This window comes from Eumetopias jubatus, unplaced genomic scaffold (genome assembly GCF_037043125.1).
Source record: "Eumetopias jubatus isolate StellerSeaLion01/CBP00866 unplaced genomic scaffold, mEumJub1_p1.0 scaffold_8, whole genome shotgun sequence".
Lineage (NCBI taxonomy): Eukaryota > Metazoa > Chordata > Mammalia > Carnivora > Otariidae > Eumetopias > Eumetopias jubatus.
This window is the reverse complement of record NW_028274814.1, coordinates 8,640,123-8,664,125: the sequence shown is the minus strand read 5'-3', so window position 1 is coordinate 8,664,125 and position 24,003 is coordinate 8,640,123. Positions and strand designations below refer to the sequence as shown.

The 24,003-nt window shown below is 38.7% G+C and overlaps 2 protein-coding genes across 11 annotated transcripts in view; one reads left to right on the top strand and one right to left on the bottom strand.

Annotated features, from left to right (window-relative positions):
* Positions 1 to 473, bottom strand: part of LOC114203616 (serine/threonine-protein kinase greatwall) — a 36,392-nt gene extending 35,919 nt beyond the window's left edge. For all 10 annotated transcript variants that reach the window (XR_015768752.1, XR_015768750.1, XR_015768751.1 and 7 more), the window contains exon 1: positions 218 to 473. Coding sequence is in view for 7 of the 10 variants with exons in the window: in XM_088025488.1 (XP_087881614.1) it covers positions 218 to 400 (183 nt within the window). In the remaining 3 variants the exon portion in view is untranslated. The remainder of the gene's footprint in view (positions 1 to 217) is intronic.
* A 153-nt stretch (positions 474 to 626) lies between these two features.
* The window catches only part of LOC148163633 (ankyrin repeat domain-containing protein 26-like), a 31,778-nt gene continuing 8,401 nt past the window's right edge, over positions 627 to 24,003 (top strand). The window contains exons 1-3 of the mRNA XM_088025509.1: positions 627 to 1,583; positions 22,491 to 22,620; positions 22,897 to 22,958. Coding sequence (XP_087881635.1) covers positions 1,551 to 1,583; positions 22,491 to 22,620; positions 22,897 to 22,958 — 225 coding nt within the window. The 5' untranslated portion in view covers positions 627 to 1,550. The remainder of the gene's footprint in view (positions 1,584 to 22,490; positions 22,621 to 22,896; positions 22,959 to 24,003) is intronic.

Genomic DNA, 24,003 nt, shown 5'->3' with positions numbered 1-24,003 from the left:
TCAGAAATCCTGGCGTATCCTAGGCATTGGCGGTGTGAAAAGAAAAGTGGGGCAGAGGCGAGACACCCAGCCTGTCGGCGCTCTTGTCACCCCAAGTAAGAGGTCATATCACAGGGCCATAGAGGCTCCTATGGCCCTGGGGCCTGCCCAATTCAGGGGCAGGAAAGAGGGCCGAAGGTTCGGACCCTTTCCCTTTCTTTACTCCCCGACTTCTTACCTTCACAGCATACAACTTGCCGCCTTTCTGCCCGAGATACACCTTCCCAAAGGCGCCACGGCTAATGGGCTTCACTATGGTGAATTCCTCAATGGAGGGAGGTCTTGGCACCGGGATCCTATTCACGCACTTCCCTGTCACCGCGTCTCCTTCACTCTCCTCGCTCCCCGCAGTGGGCTCCATCGTAAGCCAGCCCAGGCGGAAGGCGGCAGCATCAGCTAAGGCCCTTGCCGAGCCACAACTCCCGCCGCCTGGGTTCACGGGAAGACCCCGCCCACGCAGTTCGTCGTCAGTGACGTCACCGCGTTGCCGCGCTCGCCGCGCTCGCCGAGCGGAGCCCAGCGCAGACCCGCCGCGAGCCCAGCGCAGGCCGGCCCAGTCACCTCTTGTTCCTCGGCACGTAAGTACCCGATGGCGGTGTGGGCGGGGACGTTGGGAAATTCTCCAACCAACCACAGACTCTTCGAGGGCGGTGACGGCGGCCCAATTACTTCATTTGTCATGAGGGAAGAGGCAGAGACCCTTTGGCCTACAAGAGAAAGGGGCTACTGCGCGGACTTGAAGCTCAATCGCAGAATTGAGGTTCCTCCTGACCTCCACTCGAGGTTTGGTGGGGACCCTGCCTTCATCTCACTTTTGCTTTGTTTTGTTTTCTCTGTTTTTTACTCCTTCGCGACTTCGCAGCCTCGCGAGAAATGTAAGCCCCTTCGATCTGGCTAGTGGAAATCAGAGAATGTGGAGAAACTGGATGAGCGGGAAGCCGGTGGCTGGCCCTGCCATCTGACCTATAATGGGATGTGACTTGCCTGACTGAAGCGGACTAGGACCAATAGGAAGAATTTTCGATTTACTGTGGGGAGGGTAAAGAGCACCAAATAGTAGCCAAAGAGTTTATCGTAGCTCAAGGCCCAGTCGGAAAAGGAGAATATACTGGAAGATTTGATAAGTTAGGTGTACAAAGATTTAACAGGGTCAATGCCGTCCCCCCTTAAAAAATAAGACCAGAGAGCTTGGGGAACCCGCGCTTGTATTAGTCAACGTGAACATCAACGAGTTTGCGGGCCAGGGTACCTCAGCGGCTGCAGTAGATACGCGTAGTCCCCTTTATTGCCCACCTGCCCCGCAAGTAGTGTTGCGTTGGAGCCTTGCCTTCCGGGGCGGATTGTCTCGTTGCAGCAGCTGTAAGAAGGGGAAGCCATTTTCTGTTTCTAGGAAGAGTAAGAGCAAAGGGGAGAGGGGAAAAGGAAGGAAGGAAGGGCTCAGCACCTCCCCGCCGAGCCGTGGACAGAGGGGGCACTTTCGGCAGGCGGGTGAGGTCGCTGAGGGCCCGGAGATGTCTTCCCTGTCGAGTACGGTGCAGCCCCAGGTGAGTCCGGCTTCCGGTCCTTTTTTTCTCCACTCCTGTTTGCCGCTTGCGTTTCATAGCAGCTGTTTCTCGTTCGGGATCCTAGGAGGGAAGCGATCAAGGCAAAGCGAGTCCTAGGGTTGAGAAGAGATCAGCGGCTAGGCTGAGAGTAAAAGGCGGACGATGTAGCAGAGATCGATATGATGGAGACATTGGTTTCTCGAGTTGATAGCGTGGAATTTTTTTTTAAAGATTTTATTTATTTTTATATGACATAGAGACAGCGGTAGAGAGAGAGTATAAGCACGGGGAGCGGCGGGCAGGCAGAGGGAGAGGGAGAGAGAGAAGCTGGCTTCCCGCCGAGCAGGGAGCCCGATGCGGGGCTCAATCCCAGGACCCTGGGATCACGACCTGAGCCCAAGGTAGACGCTTAACGACGGAGCCATCCAGGCTCCCCTAAAAATCTTTTAGGTATTTTTTTTAAAGATTTTATTTATGTATTCATGAGAGACAGAGATAGAGGCAGAGGGAGAAGCAGGCTCCCAAGGAGCAGGGATCCCGATGCGGGGCTCGATCCGAGGACCCTGGGAATATGACCTGAGCCGAAGGCAGATGCTTAACCATCTGAGCCACCGAGGCGCCCCCCCGAAATCTTTTTTTTTTTTGATGGCAACATTTTGATAGGTTTTTTTTTTTTTTGGAGTTCGCAGTTTTGCAAATAAGCAGTTTGTGAACACATTCAGATTTTAAGATAATTTTTAACACTTTAGTTTCAGCATATAATTACGTGTAACCCCACTGTCTTGTTTTTTTTTATTTTGTTTTGTTTTTTTGCTAGTACTGGCTGGATAATCGAAAATGAAGTGATTAGTTATTCATTGGGCATCAGTAATGTGCCTGCCAGGTGGACAAAACAAATGTGGAATCTTGATGGTGCTATGAAGAAAAATTGAATAGGAGTTAGCCAGGTGAAGAGTGAATGGAAGTGAACAGGTATCTCAGGTATATGCAAGGCTATCTGGAGGTCCTGAGATAGGGAAGAGCTTAGCTGATTGGAGGAACCAAAATAAGGCCAGTCTGGCTAGAATGTAGTGATTAAAGGGTGTGATGACAGAAATGAGATTGGGGAGAAGCCTTAGGCAGATCATACAGGAAGTTATATTAAGGTAATTTTTTTTTTTTAAGATTTTATATATTTATCGGGGAGGGTGGAGGGAGAAGGAGAAGCAGACTCCCCGCTGAGCAGGGAGCCCTATGCAGGGCTTGATCCCAACGCAGGACTCCATCCCAAGATCCTGGGATCATGACCTGAGCCGAAGGCAGACGCTTAACGGTCCACCTATCCGACTGAGCCACAGGCGCCCCTAATAAGGAACTTCGGATTTCATTTTAAGTGTATCGGGAACCATTGAATGTTTTTAAGCACAGAATGCCATGATCAGATTTACATTTTCAGTAGATCACTCTGGCTTCTATGGAGAATGTAGAAGGGCAAGAGTAGAAGTGTTTTCGGTTAAGGATGTTATTGCAGTAATCCAGGAGGGGGATAACGTGCCACTAAAGTGGAAGCAATGGTTATGGGAAGAAGGCGATGAGTTAGCTTTTTTTGTTTGTTTTGTTCAAAGAGTAGAATTTTTTGTTGTTGTTTAAAGATTTTATTTATTTGTCAGAGAGACAGATAGTGAGAGCAGGAACACAAGCAGGGGGAGTGGGAGGGGGAGAAGCAGGCTTCCCGCCCAGCAGGGAGCCCGATGCAGTTCTAGATCCCTGGACCCCGGGATCATGACCTGAGCCAAAGGCAGACGCTTAATGACTGAGGCACCCAGGCGCCCCCAAAGAGTAGAATTTAATGAGGGATTGGATATGAGGGATGATGGAAAGAAGTGTTTCTGGTTTGATCAGCCGGATGCATGAAAATGTTATTTACCAATATGACACTATCTGTGTAACCAAACTCAAGGGGTTTGCCACTTGAGATGCATCAAACTGAAGGAAACCCAAGGGAGTGTTGAAAACAAAGAACTTTATTACTAGTTACAAGTAAGGAGACAGATGGTTCTCAAAGCACTCTCTTGGTGGGGTTAGTATAGGGAAGCTTTTATTCAGTGTATTAGGGGGTGGGGCAGGGAGTTCACCTAAGCACTTCGGTTCAGTTACTCATGCCCAGAATGTCAACATGCTAGTTCAAAAAAATGGTGGAAAGCTCCGCCTCTAGGAGATCTTGGTAGTATAATGAGCTAAAGGTAACTTCAGGACAAGTCAGAGGGGCTTCTCTGCAGTTCGTCAGGTCCAGTCCAGCTCATACTGGCTCCCATAAGGGGCTGTCAGGGGAGACACAGCTAGCAAGGGGCTCCCAGGTGAAACATGTCTCCTTGGCTGGAACTGTTGGTTCTACAAAACAAAACCTATTCCTTCCCTGCTTTTGTCCCTTTCCTTCTTTTCTGCTGATAGTTTTCCGCCCTCTTACTTGAATAACTTCCTATTGCATCCTCGCTTACATCTGGAGGAGTCCTACCAGTTGTTTGGAAAAGGAAGTCTGACTTGACCTGTTGAAAACAGTATTAAACCTTTTAAAAAACTGAACTTCAAGAAGTTTATATCAAGAAGACTCAATTTTAGGAGAATGTATCATCAGCTGGATGGAGAGTTAGTGGTATGTGATGTTGGTAGAGATGGTGAAGATATTTTGTGTACTATAGGCAGGCTTAACTGGGCTCATATAGGACCCTTATGCATTTTATGCTTTGAAAGATGGTAAACATTTGTAATTCCTGGTTGCTTAATCCATTGAATATGTCTGAATTTATTTTTTTAAAGGTTTTATTTATTTAATTGAGAGAGAGAAATAGAGAGTGAGAAACAGCATGAGAGGGAGGGGATCAGAGGCAGAAGCAGGCTTCCCGCCGAGCAGGGAGCCCGATTTGGGACTCGATCCCAGGACCCTGAGATCATGACCAGAGCTGAAGACAGACGCTTACCAGACTGAGCCACCCAGTCGCCCCATGAATATGCCTGAATTTAAACTGAAGTTAGGAAAGATACAAAAGGTGAACTTTTTCATTGAGAAGAGATCAAACCATCTTTTAGCAATTTAAATCCTTTTTTGAATGAGAAGAGCTATAACTGATTGAAATAAAGCTTTTCAAAGAAATAGGCAGAAAATAATGTATCTTAAAATAATTTTGATTCCTGTAGTTTTAAAAGAGCTTATTGTTTCTCACCCTAAAAGCAATACATGCTCATTGCCAAAAATGCCAAAAAGAAAAATACAGAGAAGAAAATAAAAATCCTCCATAACCTCATTGCACAGACATCATATTGTAGAATATATTCTTTCATACTTTTTTTTTAAGATTTTATTTGACAGAGAGAGACACAGCAAGAGAGGGAACACAAGCAGGGGGAGTGGGAGAGGGAGAAGAAGGCCTCCTGCCGAGCAGGGAGCTGGATGCAGGACTCCTGGGACCATGACCTGAGCCTAAGGCAGACGCCTCATGACTGATCCACTCAGGCGCCCCTCCTTCATACTTTTTACGTCTATACAAATACGTGTATGCATACTTTTTTTAGAGGATTTTATTTGAGAGACAGAGAACAATGGAGGGAGGGGCAGTGGGAGAGGGAGAAGCAAACTCCCAGCTGAGCAAGGAGCCCAATGCGGGACTTGATCCCAGGGCCCTGAGACCATGACCTGAGCTGAAGGCAGATGCTTAACTGACTGAGCCACCCAGGCGCCCCCTTTCTCATTCATTTTGCTCAAAATTTCTTTATTCATTTAAGAAATAACAATAATAGTTGGTGGCTTTTTTTCCCCCTCTGGAAGTCATCAGTTAAGAGCTCATGTTTGAGTAGGGCAGTGGCAGGGGAAATAGAAGAGACAGAAAAGAAGTATAGTTAATATGATTTCATGATTATTGAATGTAAAAAGTTAGGGGAGAGAGGAAATCTAAGAAGATTCATGTTTCCAGGTTGTACACTAGCATTTAAATGGGACAGGAAGAATGAGTAGGACTTTATTGGATGAAGAGAGGAGAGCGGTGGGAATAGGGAAGACCAGGTTTTTTTCTGTATATGTTGAATTTGATGGAATGTCCACGTAGTATATTTTCAGTAATTGGGTAATTGAATACGAGGAGTTTCTAGCTGGAGATAGAGCTTCTAGGTTGGAGGTGCAGATTTGAAGAATTATTAGGCGAAGTCATAGCTTGGACAAAGATTGAGCTTGTCCATGGTGGAGAAACATAGAGAATGAGAAGAAGGCCAGTGAACAAACCCTGGGAATACCAATATATAAGGGGTGGATGGAGGGGTAGGAGTTAGTAGAGAAGACTGAGGGGTGACTGGGGAAATGTAGGAGAGGAAGTAGAGGAAGTGATGTTGAAAAAATTTAAAAAAATATTTCAAGGAGGAGTATTAAGTGTATAAAATGAAATAACAAAAGAAAGTTGGATTTAACTTTTAAAAGCTCTTTGGTGGTAACCTTTTCAAAAGAATTTTTGAGTTGTAAAATCTATTATTTACATGACTGGTACTTTCTGTGTCCAAATATGGAAAAATAACACATCAAGTAAGGTCCTACGTGACTTTTTTGTAACTGCAGTATCTACCCGGACAGGGTCAAGGGAAAATGGTCTAGCCTGGTGAGTAGACTTGCCAACATTTTTCCATAATTGTCAAAACCTAGGAGTCAAGTGCGAGGAAAAGTGTTGTCTTTCTTACCTGTCTCTTGTGGAGATACTTGAGTTTTTCCTCAAGTCCTTGATACACTCTCCTGGATGAATACGAAAACAAAACAGCAACAGGCAGGAAGCCACTGTCGGGCCCTATCTCTGATATGGAATCCTGATGCAGCTGTATTTTGAGAGTTTTAAATTTTGATCAGAAATAGTTGACAGACCTGCAGTTTGGAGCCTTTTGACCTCTTTTAAATATTTTATTGCAGAAAACTAGTATAATGCCAAGGAGAAAATATAAGGTGATATGCTGAATATACTAGTCTCACTAGTTTAGGAATTCGGTGTCAGTAAAAACAGTCAATACCTGACTATTTTTGTTAGTGCTGTCTCCCTTGATCCTCTTTTCATTTGCCTTCTTCTAATGTCTCCACTTTTACTGCTCCTTTCTGAATTTCATCTCTAAAGAAAGCGCTAAGGAAAATTGTCTTGGAATCCAACAGTATGAGAACACACTTTTACCGTATGTATGTTTGACATATATGTCTATTTCCTTCTAAGGTCATGGGCTACCTAATTTAAGTGTATCTCATATTTTATTAGTTTCTTGTGCTGAATTTCTTTGTATCTGTATCACAGTGACAGAGTTACTGATGATGGTCTGCCAAGACTGAAAGCATTTTCTGGATTGTCAGAAATTTTTCTCTGATATAGTTTTAATGTGACATGTTTTTATATTTTTTTCAGAAATTGGTAAACTGTGATTTAACAAGAATATATGGCCAATTATATTACCAAGTTTTTATCCATCTCTGTATATAAGATAACTCACTCTGTTTTCCCCCAAATGAGCCCTGTTGATCTTTAATGATCAAATCCACTATTTTCAGGGTGGAGTGGATAATTCATCTTACATTTTGGATGGAGTATTTTTGGCTTTTTTTTTTAAAGATTTTATTTATCTACTTGACACACAGAGATAGCAACAGCAGGAACACAAACGGGGGAGTGGGAGAGGGAGAAGCAGGCTTCCCGCTGAGCAGGGAGCCCAATGTGGGGCTCGATCCCAGGACCCTGGGATCATGACCTGAGCCGAAGGCAGACGCTTAACGACTGAGCCACCCAGGCACCCTGTTTTTGGCTTTTTGACTAGTTTGTCAACAACTGCCTTTAATAGGTGAACTATGTTTTTAATTCTATAAGAAATTAAGAAAAACACTGGAAACAAAAATCAATATTGTGTTGTTAAACTGTGTATGATAGTTATATATTTTTCTATAATTATCCCGGTTACCTTGTTGATTCATAAGTACCATAAAAATGGTATTAAGCTCTATTTATTTATGTATTTATTTTTTTTAAAGTTTTTTTTTTTTTTTTTATCTGACAGAGATACAGCGAGAGAGGGAACACAGCTAGGGGGAATGGGAGAGGGAGAAGCAGGCTTCCCGCTGAGCAGGGAGCCCGATGTGGGGCTCGATCCCAGGACCCTGGGACCATGACCTGAGCTGAAGGCAAGTGCTTAATGACTGAGCCACCCAGGTGCCCCAAATTAAGCCCTATTTAGTTGGAGAAAATTTATGTGATCTTTTTATTTTTTTTATAGGAAGTTTTATCATGTAGAACATATGGATAATCATCAGGATTCTCTTTTTTTCCTGATTAAAATAAGATTGTTGCTTGTTTGACATTATTTTCTGATCATTATGTCATCTATTCTTTTTATGCCTTTATTCAGATGGGTGTAGAAATACAGGAATCTCCAAGGCAAATACTAAGAAAAACAGATTCAAGGAAAGGTGTTCTGTGAAATAACCTTCTGACTGTAATCATGTAGAAAACATCAACCCAAATCATAAAAATTTCACATAATGCAGTTGTATTAGAGGCTCCCAGAATGACACCCAGGTTTGGTTATTCACTAGAAGAACTCACAGGTCTTAGCATGTTTGTACTCATGCCTTTGGTTTATTACGGTGAAAGGATACAAAGCAAAATCAGCAGAGAGGAAAGGTGCATGGAGTGAAGTCTAGAGGAAACCCAAGTGCAGGCTTCTAAGAATCCTCTGCCTGTGGATGTGCTTAATTCCTCCAGCATCAAGTGATGTGTTTAATTCCTCCGGCGTCAAATTATGACAACACGTACGAAATGTTGTCTGCCAGTACAAGAATCTTATAGAGACTCGGTGCCTGAAGTTTTCTTGAAATGATAATCACGTAGGCATCTTCTCCCTAGTGTATACCAAAATTCCAGGTTCCCAGAAGGAAATCAAGTATACAGGATAAGTCACCTGGTTTGTACCAACACTTAGGCACAGCCACTCTCAGCAGCTATGGAATGGTGGGAACCCTCCCAAAATCCAAGTTCCCAGATACCAACCAAGGGCCAGCCATTCAAATGGGATCTAATGGTGGCAGTCTTTGGCCTGCTGTATGGAATCTTTTTTGCACAGGAATTAGAGCCCTGACTTAATTTTTGTTGTTGTTTTAAGATTTTATTTTGACAGCAAGTAATGTGGTGGTATAACATGGTACTGGTTTCGGTAGCATGATCTGTATTAAATTAAAGTGCTGGTTACTTTTTTGACTTTTGGTGAATATTTAACCCGTATTTGTACATAAATTACTGGGGCAATATTAGGTAATTATAATCTGTTTTTTTATCTTATTAAACTTTCATTATGATTCGTAAACAATGATTTCTGATTTAAAATTAGAATAAAAACTCTTAATTATATGGATAATGCAGTTTTGTTTCATATGGTGGTGAATCCCTGTTTATAATTATAAAATAAGATTCGATTATATCATTGTCAATTATTTTCTTGCCTAAGTATGCAATTAAAAGTATTTGCTTTATGTATTTTCATATACTTCAGTTTGGTGAATAATACCTGTATTCTGTTACTTCGGTCTTTATCTTAATTTTCATGGTGGCTGTATCTTTAATACATGGTAATAGCAGGCTCAGTGGATACCTTTTTTTTCTTCACGATAAATAGGCCTTACTTTTTTAGAACATTTTCAAGTTAACAGCAAAATATAGCAGAAAGTACAGACAGTTTCCATTTACCCCATGTTGCCATACATGCATAGCCTTCCCTGTTGTCAGCATCCTGTACCACAGTGATAGATTGTTTTATTTACATTAACTCATCTTTACCATCCAAAGTCCATAATTTACATTACGGTTCAGTCTTGGTGTTGTACATTCTGTTGGTTTTAACAAATGTATAATGACACGGAATAGTTTCACTGCCTTAAAAGTCCTCTGTGCTGTTTCTATTCATTCTACTCCCTTTGCCGCAACCCTTAACTCCTAACTTGAAAAGTTTTGCTTTTTCCAGAATGTCGTATAGTTGCAATCATACAGTGGATATCTTCTTGAATGTTTATTTTTTTATTTATTTTTTTAAAGATGTTATTTATTTATTTGAGAGAGAGAGAGAACTCAAAGAGGGGGAGGGGCAGAGGGAGAGGGAGATGCAGACACCCCCGCTGAGCAGGGAACCTGATGCGGGGTTCAATCCCAGGACCCTGAGGTCATGACCTGAGCTGAAGGCAGATGCTTAACTGCTTAACCAACTGAACCACTCAGGCGTCCCTCTTCTTGAATGTTTAAAAAATTAAAATTCCAAGGTAATTGAATGTAGTGATTCAAGATATTCTTTGTCCTTTGTTTTGTTTTGCTTTGTTTGTGTTCATCAGTGTAGGATCTGATGACATATGACTTATAGACTGAAAAAGTGTGATTTCTGTAGACATTTGTCACTAGTGGGGAGGGTTGAGAACAATGACATCATGTAGTACTACCTAGCACTAACCATTGGTACCATCCTGGTCTAAGAGGTGGGTCCAGATAGACTCTCTAGCAATGAAAGTAGATAATCTCAAGAGGTTATACTTTATAAACCCAGAATCACTAAAATCACAAAATCTTTGATACTTACCTGCAATTGGAAAGAAGGCCAGAGAGAGTCTGTTGGCTATGTTTTGCCATGCTGCAAAGTACACTGGCTATAGACCAAACTTTGTGATGAGATGTTTCATCCTAAACTTAACAGCCTCTGCTGAAGAGCTGGAGAAGTTCTGTTGTGTTACAGCAAAATAAATATAGTCTCGTTTAACTGCTCCTAGTAGTGGAAGTCCAGAAGAATCATGTTATTTAAGTTTGGCATTGTCAGTCTATGATAGTGATTCTGCTAATGATACCAGTTTCTGTCAGTCTCATAGGGTTTGGTTACAAGGTATTAAATTCTGATAAATACGATTCTTTTCTTGCATTTGGTAAATGTAGAGGAGAAAGTAAGATTTCTTAATGCATTAACTGCCTACCAATAATACAATTAATAGTCTTTCCAATGTGGTTTCCAGGTGTGGTCTTGAAGGAATACTTTTTAACAAATCAATCTTATACTTTTAATATTCTGTATTTTTCTGTTGTTGATTTAAAATGTATTTTGCTTTTTTCTTTAGTGGCGGATAAGATTTCTGAAGAATAGTCTTTAAGCAGGTAGGATTTTTATGGAGTCTTTAAAATTATGTGTTAACTAAGGGAATGCAGAGAAAAGCATTTGTTGAGTTCTACTCTGGGCTAGACACTATATTATGTGCTTGACCTTTATTACTTATATAGTCATTACAACAGCTTCACAAAGTAGCTCTGCTATTACAGCCTATTTTTTATTAGTCAGCTGTGGTGCAGGGAGGTTGATTAATGGACCTGTGATTGCATAGTTAATGAGTAGCAGACCCATGATTTGACTGTCAGCCTGTGTGACTCCCACATCCATTCTTTTGTCCCTCAGCAGCACTGGGATTAAGATACAGATCCTAGTCAGATCAACGCATTCAAATTTAGTTATGTGTTACCCCTGCTTTAGAGTTTTCTTAAGAAACCAGTTCGTTCAAGCGTTTGTCATAATATATTTGACAACTAGTGGTAACTAGAGGTCATTATTGCAGTGGTAACTAGTCTCTTGTTTTTACCGTCAAAGATTTTAAGGTGGATCTCAGTTACCTATGGCCACAGTACATAGCTTTTACACAAGCAAGACAAATTCTTCAGGCAAATTCTTAGATATAGTGATGTCTGCTCTCCTTGAGAGGAATGATGTTTCCAGAAGTGAAGGATATGTAATCTAGGTGTAGACCATGTTACGTTAATTAAGTTTATCATCTATTTAGAGGCTATTTCTAAATGATTCTCTATTTACTGACTTCCCAGTCTAGTTTTCCCTTTAGGCTAGTACCCTTGACTAGTTCTTTGAAGCTTCTTTTTTTGTAGACCTTTTTCCTTTTCTCCATGACTTTTCTATAATCTTTTCTTGATTTTTTTTTTTTTACTTTGTTCTCTGCTTTTCTTGGTGTTTCTTTTAGTCCATTAATTTTTTCCATTTCTGCCAGCTAAATAGTCTCTGTTTTTCTCTAGACAAAATCAAAAGCACATAGAATTTCAGGATTTTAAGGAATCTCAGAGATGAATTAATCAAAATACCCTCTGGTACTGCAACCTATGTGTAACATCCTCACCAAGTGGTTGTTTAAATGGAGAATTTGAAACTCAAAAGAGATTAAAAGTGACTTATTTGGCTATGATAAGTGACAGAAATGAGATTTAAATTCAGGTTTTTTCCTTTTTTTCATCTTGTAGGTGAATGTCTTAATAATTGAAAGATGGGGAGGGGGTCTTGTGAACAGTGAAGGTGGGTAAGGAAGGAATTAGCAGGAGAGGCCAAGTTTCAAGAAGAATAACACTGGGTTGGATAGTTTTAGAAAAGATGTCAGAATAGTGGGGTTTATGATAAGTTAGATAAAGATGAATTATAGGAATGAAGGATACACACACACACAGACAAAGGAATGAAGGACACAGGATATTGGGAGTTGTTTAGAAAGGCATATTAAAATAGAGGGTTGAAGAGAATCTTGAGCAGCTTTTTTGTTTGTTGGTTTAATTGAACGAACTAGCATACTTCAGGTTTTCTGTTGAGAGATATTAAAATCATTTGAGCCACTGGGAAGAATCTTTTTACAGCATATAAGAATGTGATATCATCTACTTGCACCCCAAGTTACAGAGAGTGGCTTAGATCCTCTTGAGTAATAGGCGGAATGGAGATTCTACACAACATAGATGTATGGCCCAAGGTAGCGGTCTCCTCACTCCACCTCTTTTCTTAATTCTCTGATGCCCTGCCCATGTGCATGTAGAGTTTGGTGGGGTAGGACTGGCTGTCAAATCCGTAAGAGTTTTATTTGGGTAGTTGGTAACATGTTTATGTTGAGATGACTACATGGATGACTGAAACTCCATGTAGCTTATTCTCCAGGAGCAGGAAATGGCTCCTACTCTTGGTCATTTGAGCCTATCCTTGTTTTGGGAGTCTGTGCTTTCATAGGCTAAAGACTTAAAGGTTGGAGAGTACCACTGAACCCTGCAGAAGAGTGATAATAGGAGTGGGAACAGAAAGAAAATACTAGGCAGTGTATAGGGAAATAGAGGCACAGCTACCCGGACTCTATTTTTAAAGCAGTCTCTCTTCTTGGTTATCTGAGTGCCTGTGAAGGTTTTTAAGGTCTTGCTAGTTTATGTAGACCTAAATAAGGCAGGACCTGTGAAGGAAAAAATTTGGACCTTATAATTTTTAATCTTTTAATCTGGGAATAGTATTCCCACTAATAACATAAATTTGTTCTTTAACATTTATATATTTATTTATTTCTTTTAATTGAAGCATAGTTGACCCAAGATGGTAAGTTAGTTTCAGGTGTACAAGGTAGTGCTTGAACAACTCTGTATGTTACACCATGCTCACCACAAGTGTAGCTACTATCTGTTACTGCATAATGCTATTACAGTACCATTGACTATATTCCCTATGCTGTACTTGTATCCCTGTGACTTACTATAACTGGAATCCTGAACCTCCCATTCCCCTTCACCCATTGTGTCCGTCCCCCACCCCCTTCCCTTCTGGCAATACAGAATTCTCTCTATTTCTGGGTCTGTTTCTGCTTTTTGTTTGTTCATTTGTTCTGCTTTCTAGATTCTACATATAAGTGAAATCATACAGCATTTGTCTTTCTCTGACTTATTTCACTTAGCACAATACCCTCTAGGTACATGTGCATTGTTGCGAATGGCAAGATCATATTCTTTCTTATGGCTGAGTAACATTCTTGTGTGTGTGTGTGTGTGTGTGTGTGTGTGTGTGTGTAAGAGATACATCTGTTGATGGACACTTGGGTTGTTGTAAATGATGCTGCAATAAACATGGGGGTGCATATATCTTTTCAAATTAGTGTTTTCATTTTCTTTGGGAAAGTAAATAACCAGTAGTGGAATTACTGCATCATATGGTATTTCTATTTTTAATATTTCAGGGAACCTCCATACTGTTTTTCACACCATTTTCTATCCCCATCACCCTTGCACAAGGGTTCCTTTTTCTCTACATCCTCATCAACACTTGTTTTTTTTGTTTTTGATTCTAGCCATTCTGAGAGGTGTAAGGTGATAATTAATTGTGGTTAACTTTTGAACAGTTAACTTTCAAACATTTCAGAGAATTCTTTGCCTGTCACTCTTAGTTATGGGAACTGAGACTGGGTCTTTAGTAGGTATTTCACATCTTCGGAGAGGTGGAGGCAAAATAGATAACGAAAACCTTTTTAAAAACAGAGACCAAATTTTGAAAGACCTATACTCTAACAACTATAAAACATTGATGACAGAAATTGTCAAGACAGAAGAAGTGGAAAGACGTTGCATGCTCATGGATGGGAAAAACACATATTGTTAAAACGTCTCTACTACCCAAGGCAATCTACAGATTTAATGCAATGCCTATTAAAATATCAACATTTTTCACAGAACTAGAACAAACAGTCCTAAAATTTGTATGGAACTACTGAAGACCTCGAATAGCCAAAGCAATATTGAAAAACAAACTGGAAGTATCACAATTCCAGATTTCCAGTTCTATTACAAAGGTGTAGTAATCAAAACAGTATGGTACTGGAAAAAACAAATATAATCAGTGGAATAGAACAGAAAACCCCAGAAATAAACCCATAACTATATGGTCAATTAATCTTTCACAAAGCAGGAAAGAATATCCAATGGAGAAAAAGCAGTCTCTTCAACAAATGGTATTGGGAAAACTGGACAGCTACATGCAAAAGAATGAAACTGTACCACTTCCTTTAAAAATAAACTCAAAAATGGGTTTAAGACCTAAATGTGACAACTGAAATCATAAAAATACTTGAAGAGAGCACAAGCAGTAATCTCTCTGAAACTGGCTGTAGCAGTGTTTTTGTTTTTTGTTTCTTCTCTGATTATGTCTCCTGGGGCCAGAGCAATAAAAGCCAAAATAAACTGTTGGGACTGCATCAAAATCAAAAGCTTTTGCACAGTGAAGGAATCAGTCCACAAAATGAAAAGGCAACCTATGAATAGGAGAAGATACTTGCAAATAATATATCTGATAAAGGGTTAGTATACAAATATAAAGAACCGATTGAACTCAACACCCAAAACACAACGCAGTTTAAAAATGATCAGAAGACATGAACAGACATTTTTCCAAAGAAAATATACAGATGGTCAACAGGCACATAAGAAGATGCTCAACATCACTCATCATCAGGAAAAGGAAAATCAAAACTACAATGAGACACCACTGCACACCTGTAAGAATGACTAAAATCAAAAACAAGAAACAAGTGTTGACAAGGATGCGGAGAAAAAGGAACCCTCTTGGATTGTTGGTGGGAATGCAAACTGGTACAGCCACTGTGGGAAACAGTATGCAGTTTCCTCAAAAAGTTAAAAATAGAACCACCCTATAATCCAATAATTGCACTACTGGGTATTTACCCCTAAAATACAGAAACACCAATTCAAGGGGATACATGCACCCCTATGTTTACTACTGCATTATTTACCAGAGTCAGCCCAAGTGTCCATTGATAGATGAATGGATAAAGAAGTGATATATATACACAATGGGGAATATTATTCAGGCATAGAAAAGAATGAAATCTTGCCATTTGCAATGAAATGGACGGAACTAGAGAGTATTATGCTAAGTGAAGTCAGTCAGAGAAAGACAAATACCATATGATTTTACTCATGTGTAGAATTTCAGAAACAATAAAAATGAGCAAAGGGAAAAAAAAAAAAAGACAAACCAGGAAACAGAGTCTTAATGATAGGGAACAAATTGATGGTTACCAGAGGGGAGATGGGTGGGGAAATGGGTGAAATAGGAGGTAGGGATTAAGGAATGCACTTGTCATGATGAGCACTGGGTGATGTATGGAATTGCCGAATCATTATATTGTATACATGAAACTAATATAGTACTTGTATATTAATGATACAGGAATTAAAATACAAACTTAGTAACAAAAACAGAGGCCAAATTTTAATTATATCAAGAAACTTCATTCAGTAAATAGATAGCTGACCTTTCATTCGATTTTTCTTTCTAATGAACTTGTTTTTGTTGTATGTTTTTGCTCTAAAGTATTTTCATTAAACCTGGTACTGATGATTCATGGCTTACATCAGATGCTGAAGACTTAAATTTTGGTATCCAGGTAAAGTACTCTCTTGTGCAATTTGTTTTCCTGCTCTGAATTTAGTTTGTATATTATTTACTCTTAAAATTTAGCAGTGGCCTACCTATCATCATTTTATGTTTGTGATGGAAAGTTGGTCATAACAAACCATTTTGTAGAAATATGATGAGTTGAATTTTTTTTTTTTTTTTTACTCTGGTAAATACTGAAGGTGGAGGCTGAAGAAAATGGGCTGGAAAGTGCATAATGACAGGATAATTATATTGGGAAAAGCTTCTCCATAATGGAGGAAATAAGATACTTGGTCAAGGATAACGATTCTTACTGTGAGTTTTAAATTATCTTAACATGACTTTTCTTTCTTTCTTTCGTTCTTGCTTTCTTAATATAACGTTTATACTGATACCTAAATGAAATCTTCAGTGGATTCAATTATTGCGGAGATTTTTTTTCTTGGACATTTTTTACCTTGGTAACATATATTACAAAAAACTTTTTTTTCTATTTCTATCCTTTGTTCTACATTTAGACTAAAATAATATTAGAAATTGTGGAAATTCAGAAATTTAAATTGTTTCTCAAAATTTATATTGCAAAGGTATTCCACTGTTTTCAAAATAATTCCATTAAGAGTATAGTTAAAACTTTATCTAAGTGAAGAATGTATGTTTTGCCTAAAATAATAATCAGCTCTGGAAGCAGAGGCTCTTCATACCCATATGGTAAAATGTCCAATTTCAGAAATCTTTTATAGTATAGTTTTTAAAAATATCTACTCAATCTTTGTATCAGATTCTAAAATTTAAAATTTCATTCTTATTTAAATATTATTCATTTTAAAGCCCCTGCATCAGTATAAGCTACTGGATGTTAGGAAACGTAATTGTGCATCTCCTAGAACACCTAGAATAAAGTCTTGCTTGGAAGAAGCCATTTAATATTTTCTGAATGTGAATAAATGAGCAGACAGATGGAATTCTGTATAATGGAATGTTATAAGTAATGTGCATAATGTGTCATAATTAAAGATGAATTTTTAAAAATATGGCTCAAATTTATATTCCTTTTTTATTTTTTATTATTTTTTTAAAGATTTTATTTATTTATTTATTTATTTATTTATTTATTTATTTATTTATTTATTTGAGAGAGAGAGAGAGAAACAGCGTGAGAGGGGAGAGGGCCAGAGGGAGAAGCAGGCTCCCCGCTGAGCCGGGTGCCCGATGTGGGACTCAGTCCCAGGACTCTGGGATCATGACCTGAGCCGAAGGCAGTCACTTAACCAACTGAGCCACCCAGGCGCCCCTCCTTTTTTTTTTTTTTTTTTAAGATTTATTTGAGAGAGGGAGAATGAGACAGCACATGAAAGGGGGGAGGGTCAGAGCCAGCAGACCCCCACTGAGCAGGGAGCCCGATGCGGGACTCTTTCCCGGGACTCCAGGATCATGACCTGAGCCGAAGGCAGTTGCTTAACCAACCGAGCCACCCAGGCACCCTATATTCCTTTTTTATGTTTAAGATTTATAAGTGCAAATGAATTATGTTGAGGAAATAAATAAGAAAAAAGGTTACAGTATATTATTTAGTATCCTCTAATTGTGAGCTCAGAATTTTGTTTTTTTTTTAAGATTTTATTTATTTATCTGAGAGAGAGAGAGAGAGAAACAGCATGAGAGGTGAGAGAGTCAAAGGGAGAAACAGACTCCCCGCAGAGCCAGGAGCGCGATGTGGGACTTGATACCAGGACTCCGGGATCATGACCCGAGCCAAAGGCAGACGCTTAATTGACTGAGCCACCAAGGTGCCCCAGAATTTTAGATAAAAATTCCTCAACTTTTTAACCCCATCTGTGTCCCATTAGATATATGCTTTCAAGGTGTACATTTCTCCTTAGAATTCTCATTACCAATTCTTTCTCCATGTGGAAAGTTGATGTGTTAGAATCATTTCTTTTTCTATTTTTTTCTCTCTGTAGTAATAATTTATAGCTTTCAGGTACTGACAGATGACCACTAATTGAACAATTTACAGTGAAAAAATTAAATTCTTTACTACAGTATTTATAAACAAATAATTGCAGAGTGAGAAAAATCAGTATTATTAGGGATATACTATGAACGAAATCCTCTGTTTTAGATATATTTATAATATATATGTAATGTATATATTTACAACATATATGTAACGTATATTTATAACATGTAATTGAAAAAATTTGAGACTTCTGTTTATAGTATATCCATAATCATACTTACATATACTGAAAAATATTTTTTCCACTTACCTTTTTTTACTTACATTTTTCCTTTTCTTCCTTGTCTTAAGCTTGTGCTTGATTGATTGGTCCTGTCTTACGTTTTTCCTTTTCTCTTCTTTTCCCCCCAGTGCTTTTTTTTTTAATGACTTATCCTTACCCTAATTTTTCCTTGCAGAAAACATTTTAGTCTGTTCTTTCAGTCCATCTCTTTCTGTCTCCCTTGTCAACATATTTTTTAAAATTTAAATTCAATTTAATTTATATATACTGACTGTATTATTAGTTTCAGTGGTAGAATTCAGTGATTCATCAGTTGCAGTGCTCATTAATTCAAGCACCCTCCTTAATGCCCATCACCCAGTTATTCCTCTCCCCCCGCCTACCTCCCCTCTAGCAACCCTCTGTTTCTTCCCTATAGTTAAGAGTCTCTTAGGATCTGCCTCCCTCTGTTTTCGTCTTTTTCTTTTTTTCCCTTCCTTTCCCCTATGTTCATCTGTTTTGTTCCTTAAATTCCACATATGAGTGAAATCATGGTATTTGTCTTTATCTGACTGAGTTATTTCAGTTAGCATAATACCCTCTAGCTCCATTTACGTCATTGCAAATGGCAAGATTTCATTCTTTTTGATGGCTGAGTAATATTCCAGTGTGTGTGTGCGCGCGCATACACATCTTCTTTATCCATTCATCTGTCAGTGGACATCTGGGTTCTTTCTGTAGTTTGGCTATTGTGGACATTGCTGCTATAAACATTGGGGTGCAGGTGCCCCTTCAGATCACTATGTTTGGATCCTTTGGATAAATACCTAGTAGTGCAATTGCTGGGTTGTAGGGTAGCTTTATTTTGAACTTTTTGAGGAAGAATTTATATAATAATCAGGGGTAAGGAAAATAACATTTTGGGACTAGCTATTAAATCTTTCATAATCCTCATCCCATGAGAAAATATAGGCTTAGTAAATGGGAGAACTGAGATTTGAATTACATTTGAATGATTCCAAAACCTGTGTTCTCTGTGTAGTGGTGCACATTTGATAATGGTTAATATTATAATTATTTTATCAAATGTGATACTTGTAATCCTTAAAACTATTAATTTTTTATGAAGAACTGGAAGAAAATTTCATCCTTACATTTAAGTTTAATAAAGTGTAATATCTTATATTTAATTTAGCAAAACCTGTGTTTATAGATAATGCAAAGTGAAATCTGTTTTAGGCCTTAATCAGATTTATTATGAATTTTGAATTTTTGGCCATTGTCTTTCTTGTGGTTTCTTTCTTTTTTTTAAGATTTTATATATTTATTTTTGTGAGAGAGAGAGTGTGAGTGCACGAGCAAGGGGAGGTGCTGAGGAGGGAGCTTGATGCAGGACTCAATCCCAGGACCCTGGGATCATGACCTGACCTAAAGGCAGACACTTATCATCTGAGCCACCCAGGTGCCCTTTCTTGTGGTTTCTGATTTAACTTACTGTGTGGTATAATCTTGGTAGGTTTTAGATCTTTTTGAGAATAAAGAGAGGAAATAAGTAAACATTTAGCCTTTTCATTAATTAAAACTGAAATTTCTGATTATGTAAGTGAGGTTCTTAATCTTTATCCAATGAATGAAATAAATTTTAAGCTGCAACACTCTTAAAGAAAAAATATAAAATTTTGTTTCTGGATTGTGATTTATTTATTTTTAAATGTATCTGCATTTAATAGATACATAGACACACATCAAATGAATGAACTCACAATTTATAGTTTTTTTCTAATATGAACTATTTGTCATTGTAGAATCATAAGGAAGGAAAGGTTGCCAACAGAGTATACAGAATTATTTCTGGAAGATGATTTTTACTTTTTCAAATATCTCCAATAGTGGATACATTTTATATTATTCTCAGGAAACTTTAGTATTCATAGTTGTTAATTTTTGTTTTAGATTTAAAAAATTTTAAGTAATCTCTATACCCAACATGGGGCTTGAACTCACAACGCTGAGATCAAGAGTCACACACTCTTCCGACTGAGCCAGCCAGGCGCCCCCGTAGTTGTTAAATTTAACACGTGAATTCTTTCATATCTGAAACTCAGAAATACTGGTGATTTGATTTTTTTTCTCCCTTTCTTCTTTCCTCATGTGAATATTGGGTCCTGCTTGATAATCATACATGTTTTTGGAGACTTTAATACCTTCAACTTGGATGATCTTGATTATTAATTTTTTAATACTAGATTCTTTCTCCAGTCTTTAACTACCATCCTATATTCATAGATAGGAAATTAGAGCTATCAGTATGCTGTTCACAGTGGAATAAGAAAATCATGTGAATTTTAAAATAGGGTTTTATATTTTTCTCGTACATCATACTAGTACTTAAAAATGCCTCAAAATTCTATAATCCCATAAGTATTTCTGTTGTTCAATTTAAATCTTTTAAAATTAATTTTTAGAGAAGTATTCTTATAAAATTTTGAATTGGTGTTTTGCAATTAAATCTTTTTATTAATCTTAAAAATGGTATTCATTACAGAAATGAATACTTGCCTATATATATATTTTTTTTTCCTAAAGATTTATTTCAGAGAGAGAGAGAGAGAGAGTGGGGGGGGGGAGGTGCCGAGGGAGAGAAAAAGAGAGGGAGAGAAGCAGACTCCCCACTGAGCATGGAGCCTGATTTTGGGACTCAATCTGACAAACCTGAGATCATGACCTGAGCCCAAATCAAGAGTCAGATGCTTAATCAGCTGAGCCACCCAGGTGCCCACTAACTTACCTATATTAAGAAAAGTCTATTTTCTATCCTTGAAACTAATGTTGAAGTATATAAATGAAATATTGAATCCCATGGTTTTTTTCCCCCTGTTTTTATGTTTGTTCTGAAAATTTCAGAGTTTTGTGTAGGTTTACATTAATTATATCAGGTTAGTATATTTTAGAGATATTTATGTTTTTTTAACATCGTGGTTTTCTTATCATTTTTTCCTACTCCAAATCTACTTGTCTAAAACTTTCTCCTTAAGTCTCCTGGGTGCTTCAAAGTTGTTATGTCCCAGATTGAAGACATTGCTTCTGACCCTTTCCTCTTCCCTGACTTTGTAATCTGCCTTGTCATTTGTTTTCCCCATCCTAGTATATTGTACCACTGAAACACTGAAGCAGGAAAAATCCTGGACTCCAAACTTCCCTGAAATTACTACATCCAGGGGCACCTGGGTGGCTCACTCGGTTAAGCATCCGACTGTTGATATTGGCTCAGGTTATGATCTCAGGGTCCTGGTATCAAGCCCTGTGTCAGGCTCCATACTGAGTAGGGAGTCGGCTTGAGGATTCTCTTTCTTCCTGTCCCTCTGCCCCTCCCCGTGCACACACACACACACTCTCTCTCTCTCAAAATAAGTAAATCTTTAAAAAAAAAAATCACCACATCCCTACCTCTGAAACCAGTAATACATTATATGTGAATTAATTGAATTTAAATTAGAAAAAGGGACGCCTGGGAGGCTCCCTTCGTTAAGGGGCTGCCTTCAGCTCAGATCATGATCCGGGGGTCCTGGGATCGAGTCCCAAGTTGGGCTCCTTGCTCAGCGGGAAGCCTGCTTCTCTCTCTGCCTGACACTCCTGCCCTGTGCTTTCTCTCTGAGAAATAAATAAAAAATCTTAAAAAAAAAAATAAACAAAAAAATCACCACATTCAGTATTTTGTCCCTGCTTACCATTTTTCATATCTTATTATAATTCACTCTCTCACATAGTTTTGAAATACTCTTCTGGTTTTGGTTCCTTTATGTGCATCTTCACGTTGCTGTCAGACCTTTCTAAAATATATTTCTGATGATGTAACTCCTCTGCTTATTTAGTGGATCCCCATTACATGAAGGAGAAAGTTCATATTCTAGCATGACACTTGCCTTTTTTGGTTCAGTCCTGATTTTCCAATTATCTCTCTCTATCCCATTCCCAAGAATTGTGTTCCAGTTTTGCCACATTCTGGAGCTGTCATCACTTACTGTGTTATTTCATACTTCATCCTTTCGCTCATTCTGCCTTTTCTAGAATGTCCTTCGCACACTTCTTGTGCACCTTGTCTGTCTTTCAATATACAGCCCTGTCTGCAGCATTTCCTGAGCTTCCCATATGCATCTCTTTTCTCCTTTGTGCCTTCACTGTGCTTTATTCACTTCACCTGTAGAACTAGTAAATGATACTCTTCTGTTCTTAATTGTCGTTGTCCGTCTCTAGCCTGCTAGCATACAGGGCAGTCTCTGTCGTTTGTATTTCCAGCTTCTCCCAGGAGAGTGCCTATGACTTGACAGGTACGGTATGTATTTGTCATTCTGAGTGAGTGAGTGAGTGAACAAGTGAATTAATGTGATGTTTTCTGAAGTTGGGTTTTTGTTTTGTGTTGTTTTTATAGGAAGGAGAGGTGCAGCCGGCAATTGGAAAACAGGACGATGGTATTAGTATTACTGAAAGTGCTCCACAAGAGCAAACAGTTAATGACAATCTGACTTCTGCTGATAGAGCATACAAAAGTAATAGTAGTGGTAAGTTAGTAAACATCTATGAATTTTTTCCTATGTTCAAATGCTAGTATAAAAAAATCTGAAAGTATGTAGATCCAGATATATTACGCATTTCATTAACATATTTTTCTTTTGCTGTCTTTCTTTTTAAGTGTCCCGACTACTACTTTTTCTTCCTGAAAATAATTCAACCCCTGAAAATCTTTACTGCTATTAATTTTATTGAAATATTCAAGAGTGGGGATAAGCTTGTATATACGATAATGTTTCATTAATGTATCTGACTGTACTTTATAGTTACGATGTCAGCATTAGGATTAGGAGAAGAGGAAGATGGAGAATCACCTTGGGATTGTGAGGTACTGTTTTCTTCTTATTTTAAAATATAAGCATTGTGGGGCACCTGGGTGGCTCAGTCAGTTAAGTGTCTGCCTTCGGCTCAGGTCATGATCCCAGGGTCCTGGGATCGAGCCCCACATCGGGCTTCCTGCTCAGCGGGAAGCCTGCTTCTCCCTCTCCCACTCCCCCTGCTTGTGTTCCCTCTCTTCCTGTCTCTCTCTCTGTCAAATAAATAAAATCTTAAAAAATATATAAACATTGAATGATGTTAAAGCATAAAAGGGATGCTTAGCCTCTACTCTGTCATCTCTGCATTTGCCCATAAAAACTATTTGCTTATGCTTTTTACCTGTAATTGATAAAATAATTATGTGCTAAGTATAATAATACAGCATAATACAGTTCTGCTATTTTGCAAGCTTAACTTAATGAAAACTGTGTAGTATTATTTCAGAAAACCGAGGCTCAGGAGTGATAAGGAAGTAGTTTGGGTTTTGAAATTAAGTTATTTAAAAAACTAAAGAATTACTCCAGGCCAGCCTATGGCCGGATGTGATTCTGTGGTGTATATGGATGTGCAAAATTCCTAATGAGATCTAGAAAGTTTGGATTATAGTTTTTTACAACTTGGAACTTGAAAAGCTAATGCCTGGGACTTGAAAGTATTTTTTATATATATATATATTTTTTTTTTTTTAAGATTTTCTTTATTTGAGAGAGAGTGAGTGAGCAGGAGAGAGAGGGAGAGACAATCTGAAGCAGACTCCACTCGGCGCAGAGCCCTACTGATACCAAGAGTTGGATACTCAACTGACTGAGCCATCCGGGGCCCTGAAAGTATTATATTTGGATTGTTAAGTGGATTTACAAGGAGCTTTGGGATTATAATAACAATTTGGTTTAGTGGTGTTTTATTTATTTATTTTTAAAAAAGATTTTATTTATTTGAGAGAGAGAGAGAGAAAGAGAGCATGAGCTAGGGGAGGTGCGGAGGGAGAGGGAGAAGCAGCCTCCCCATTGAGCACATGGGGCTAGATCCCAGAACCAACTGATACTGGATCTGAT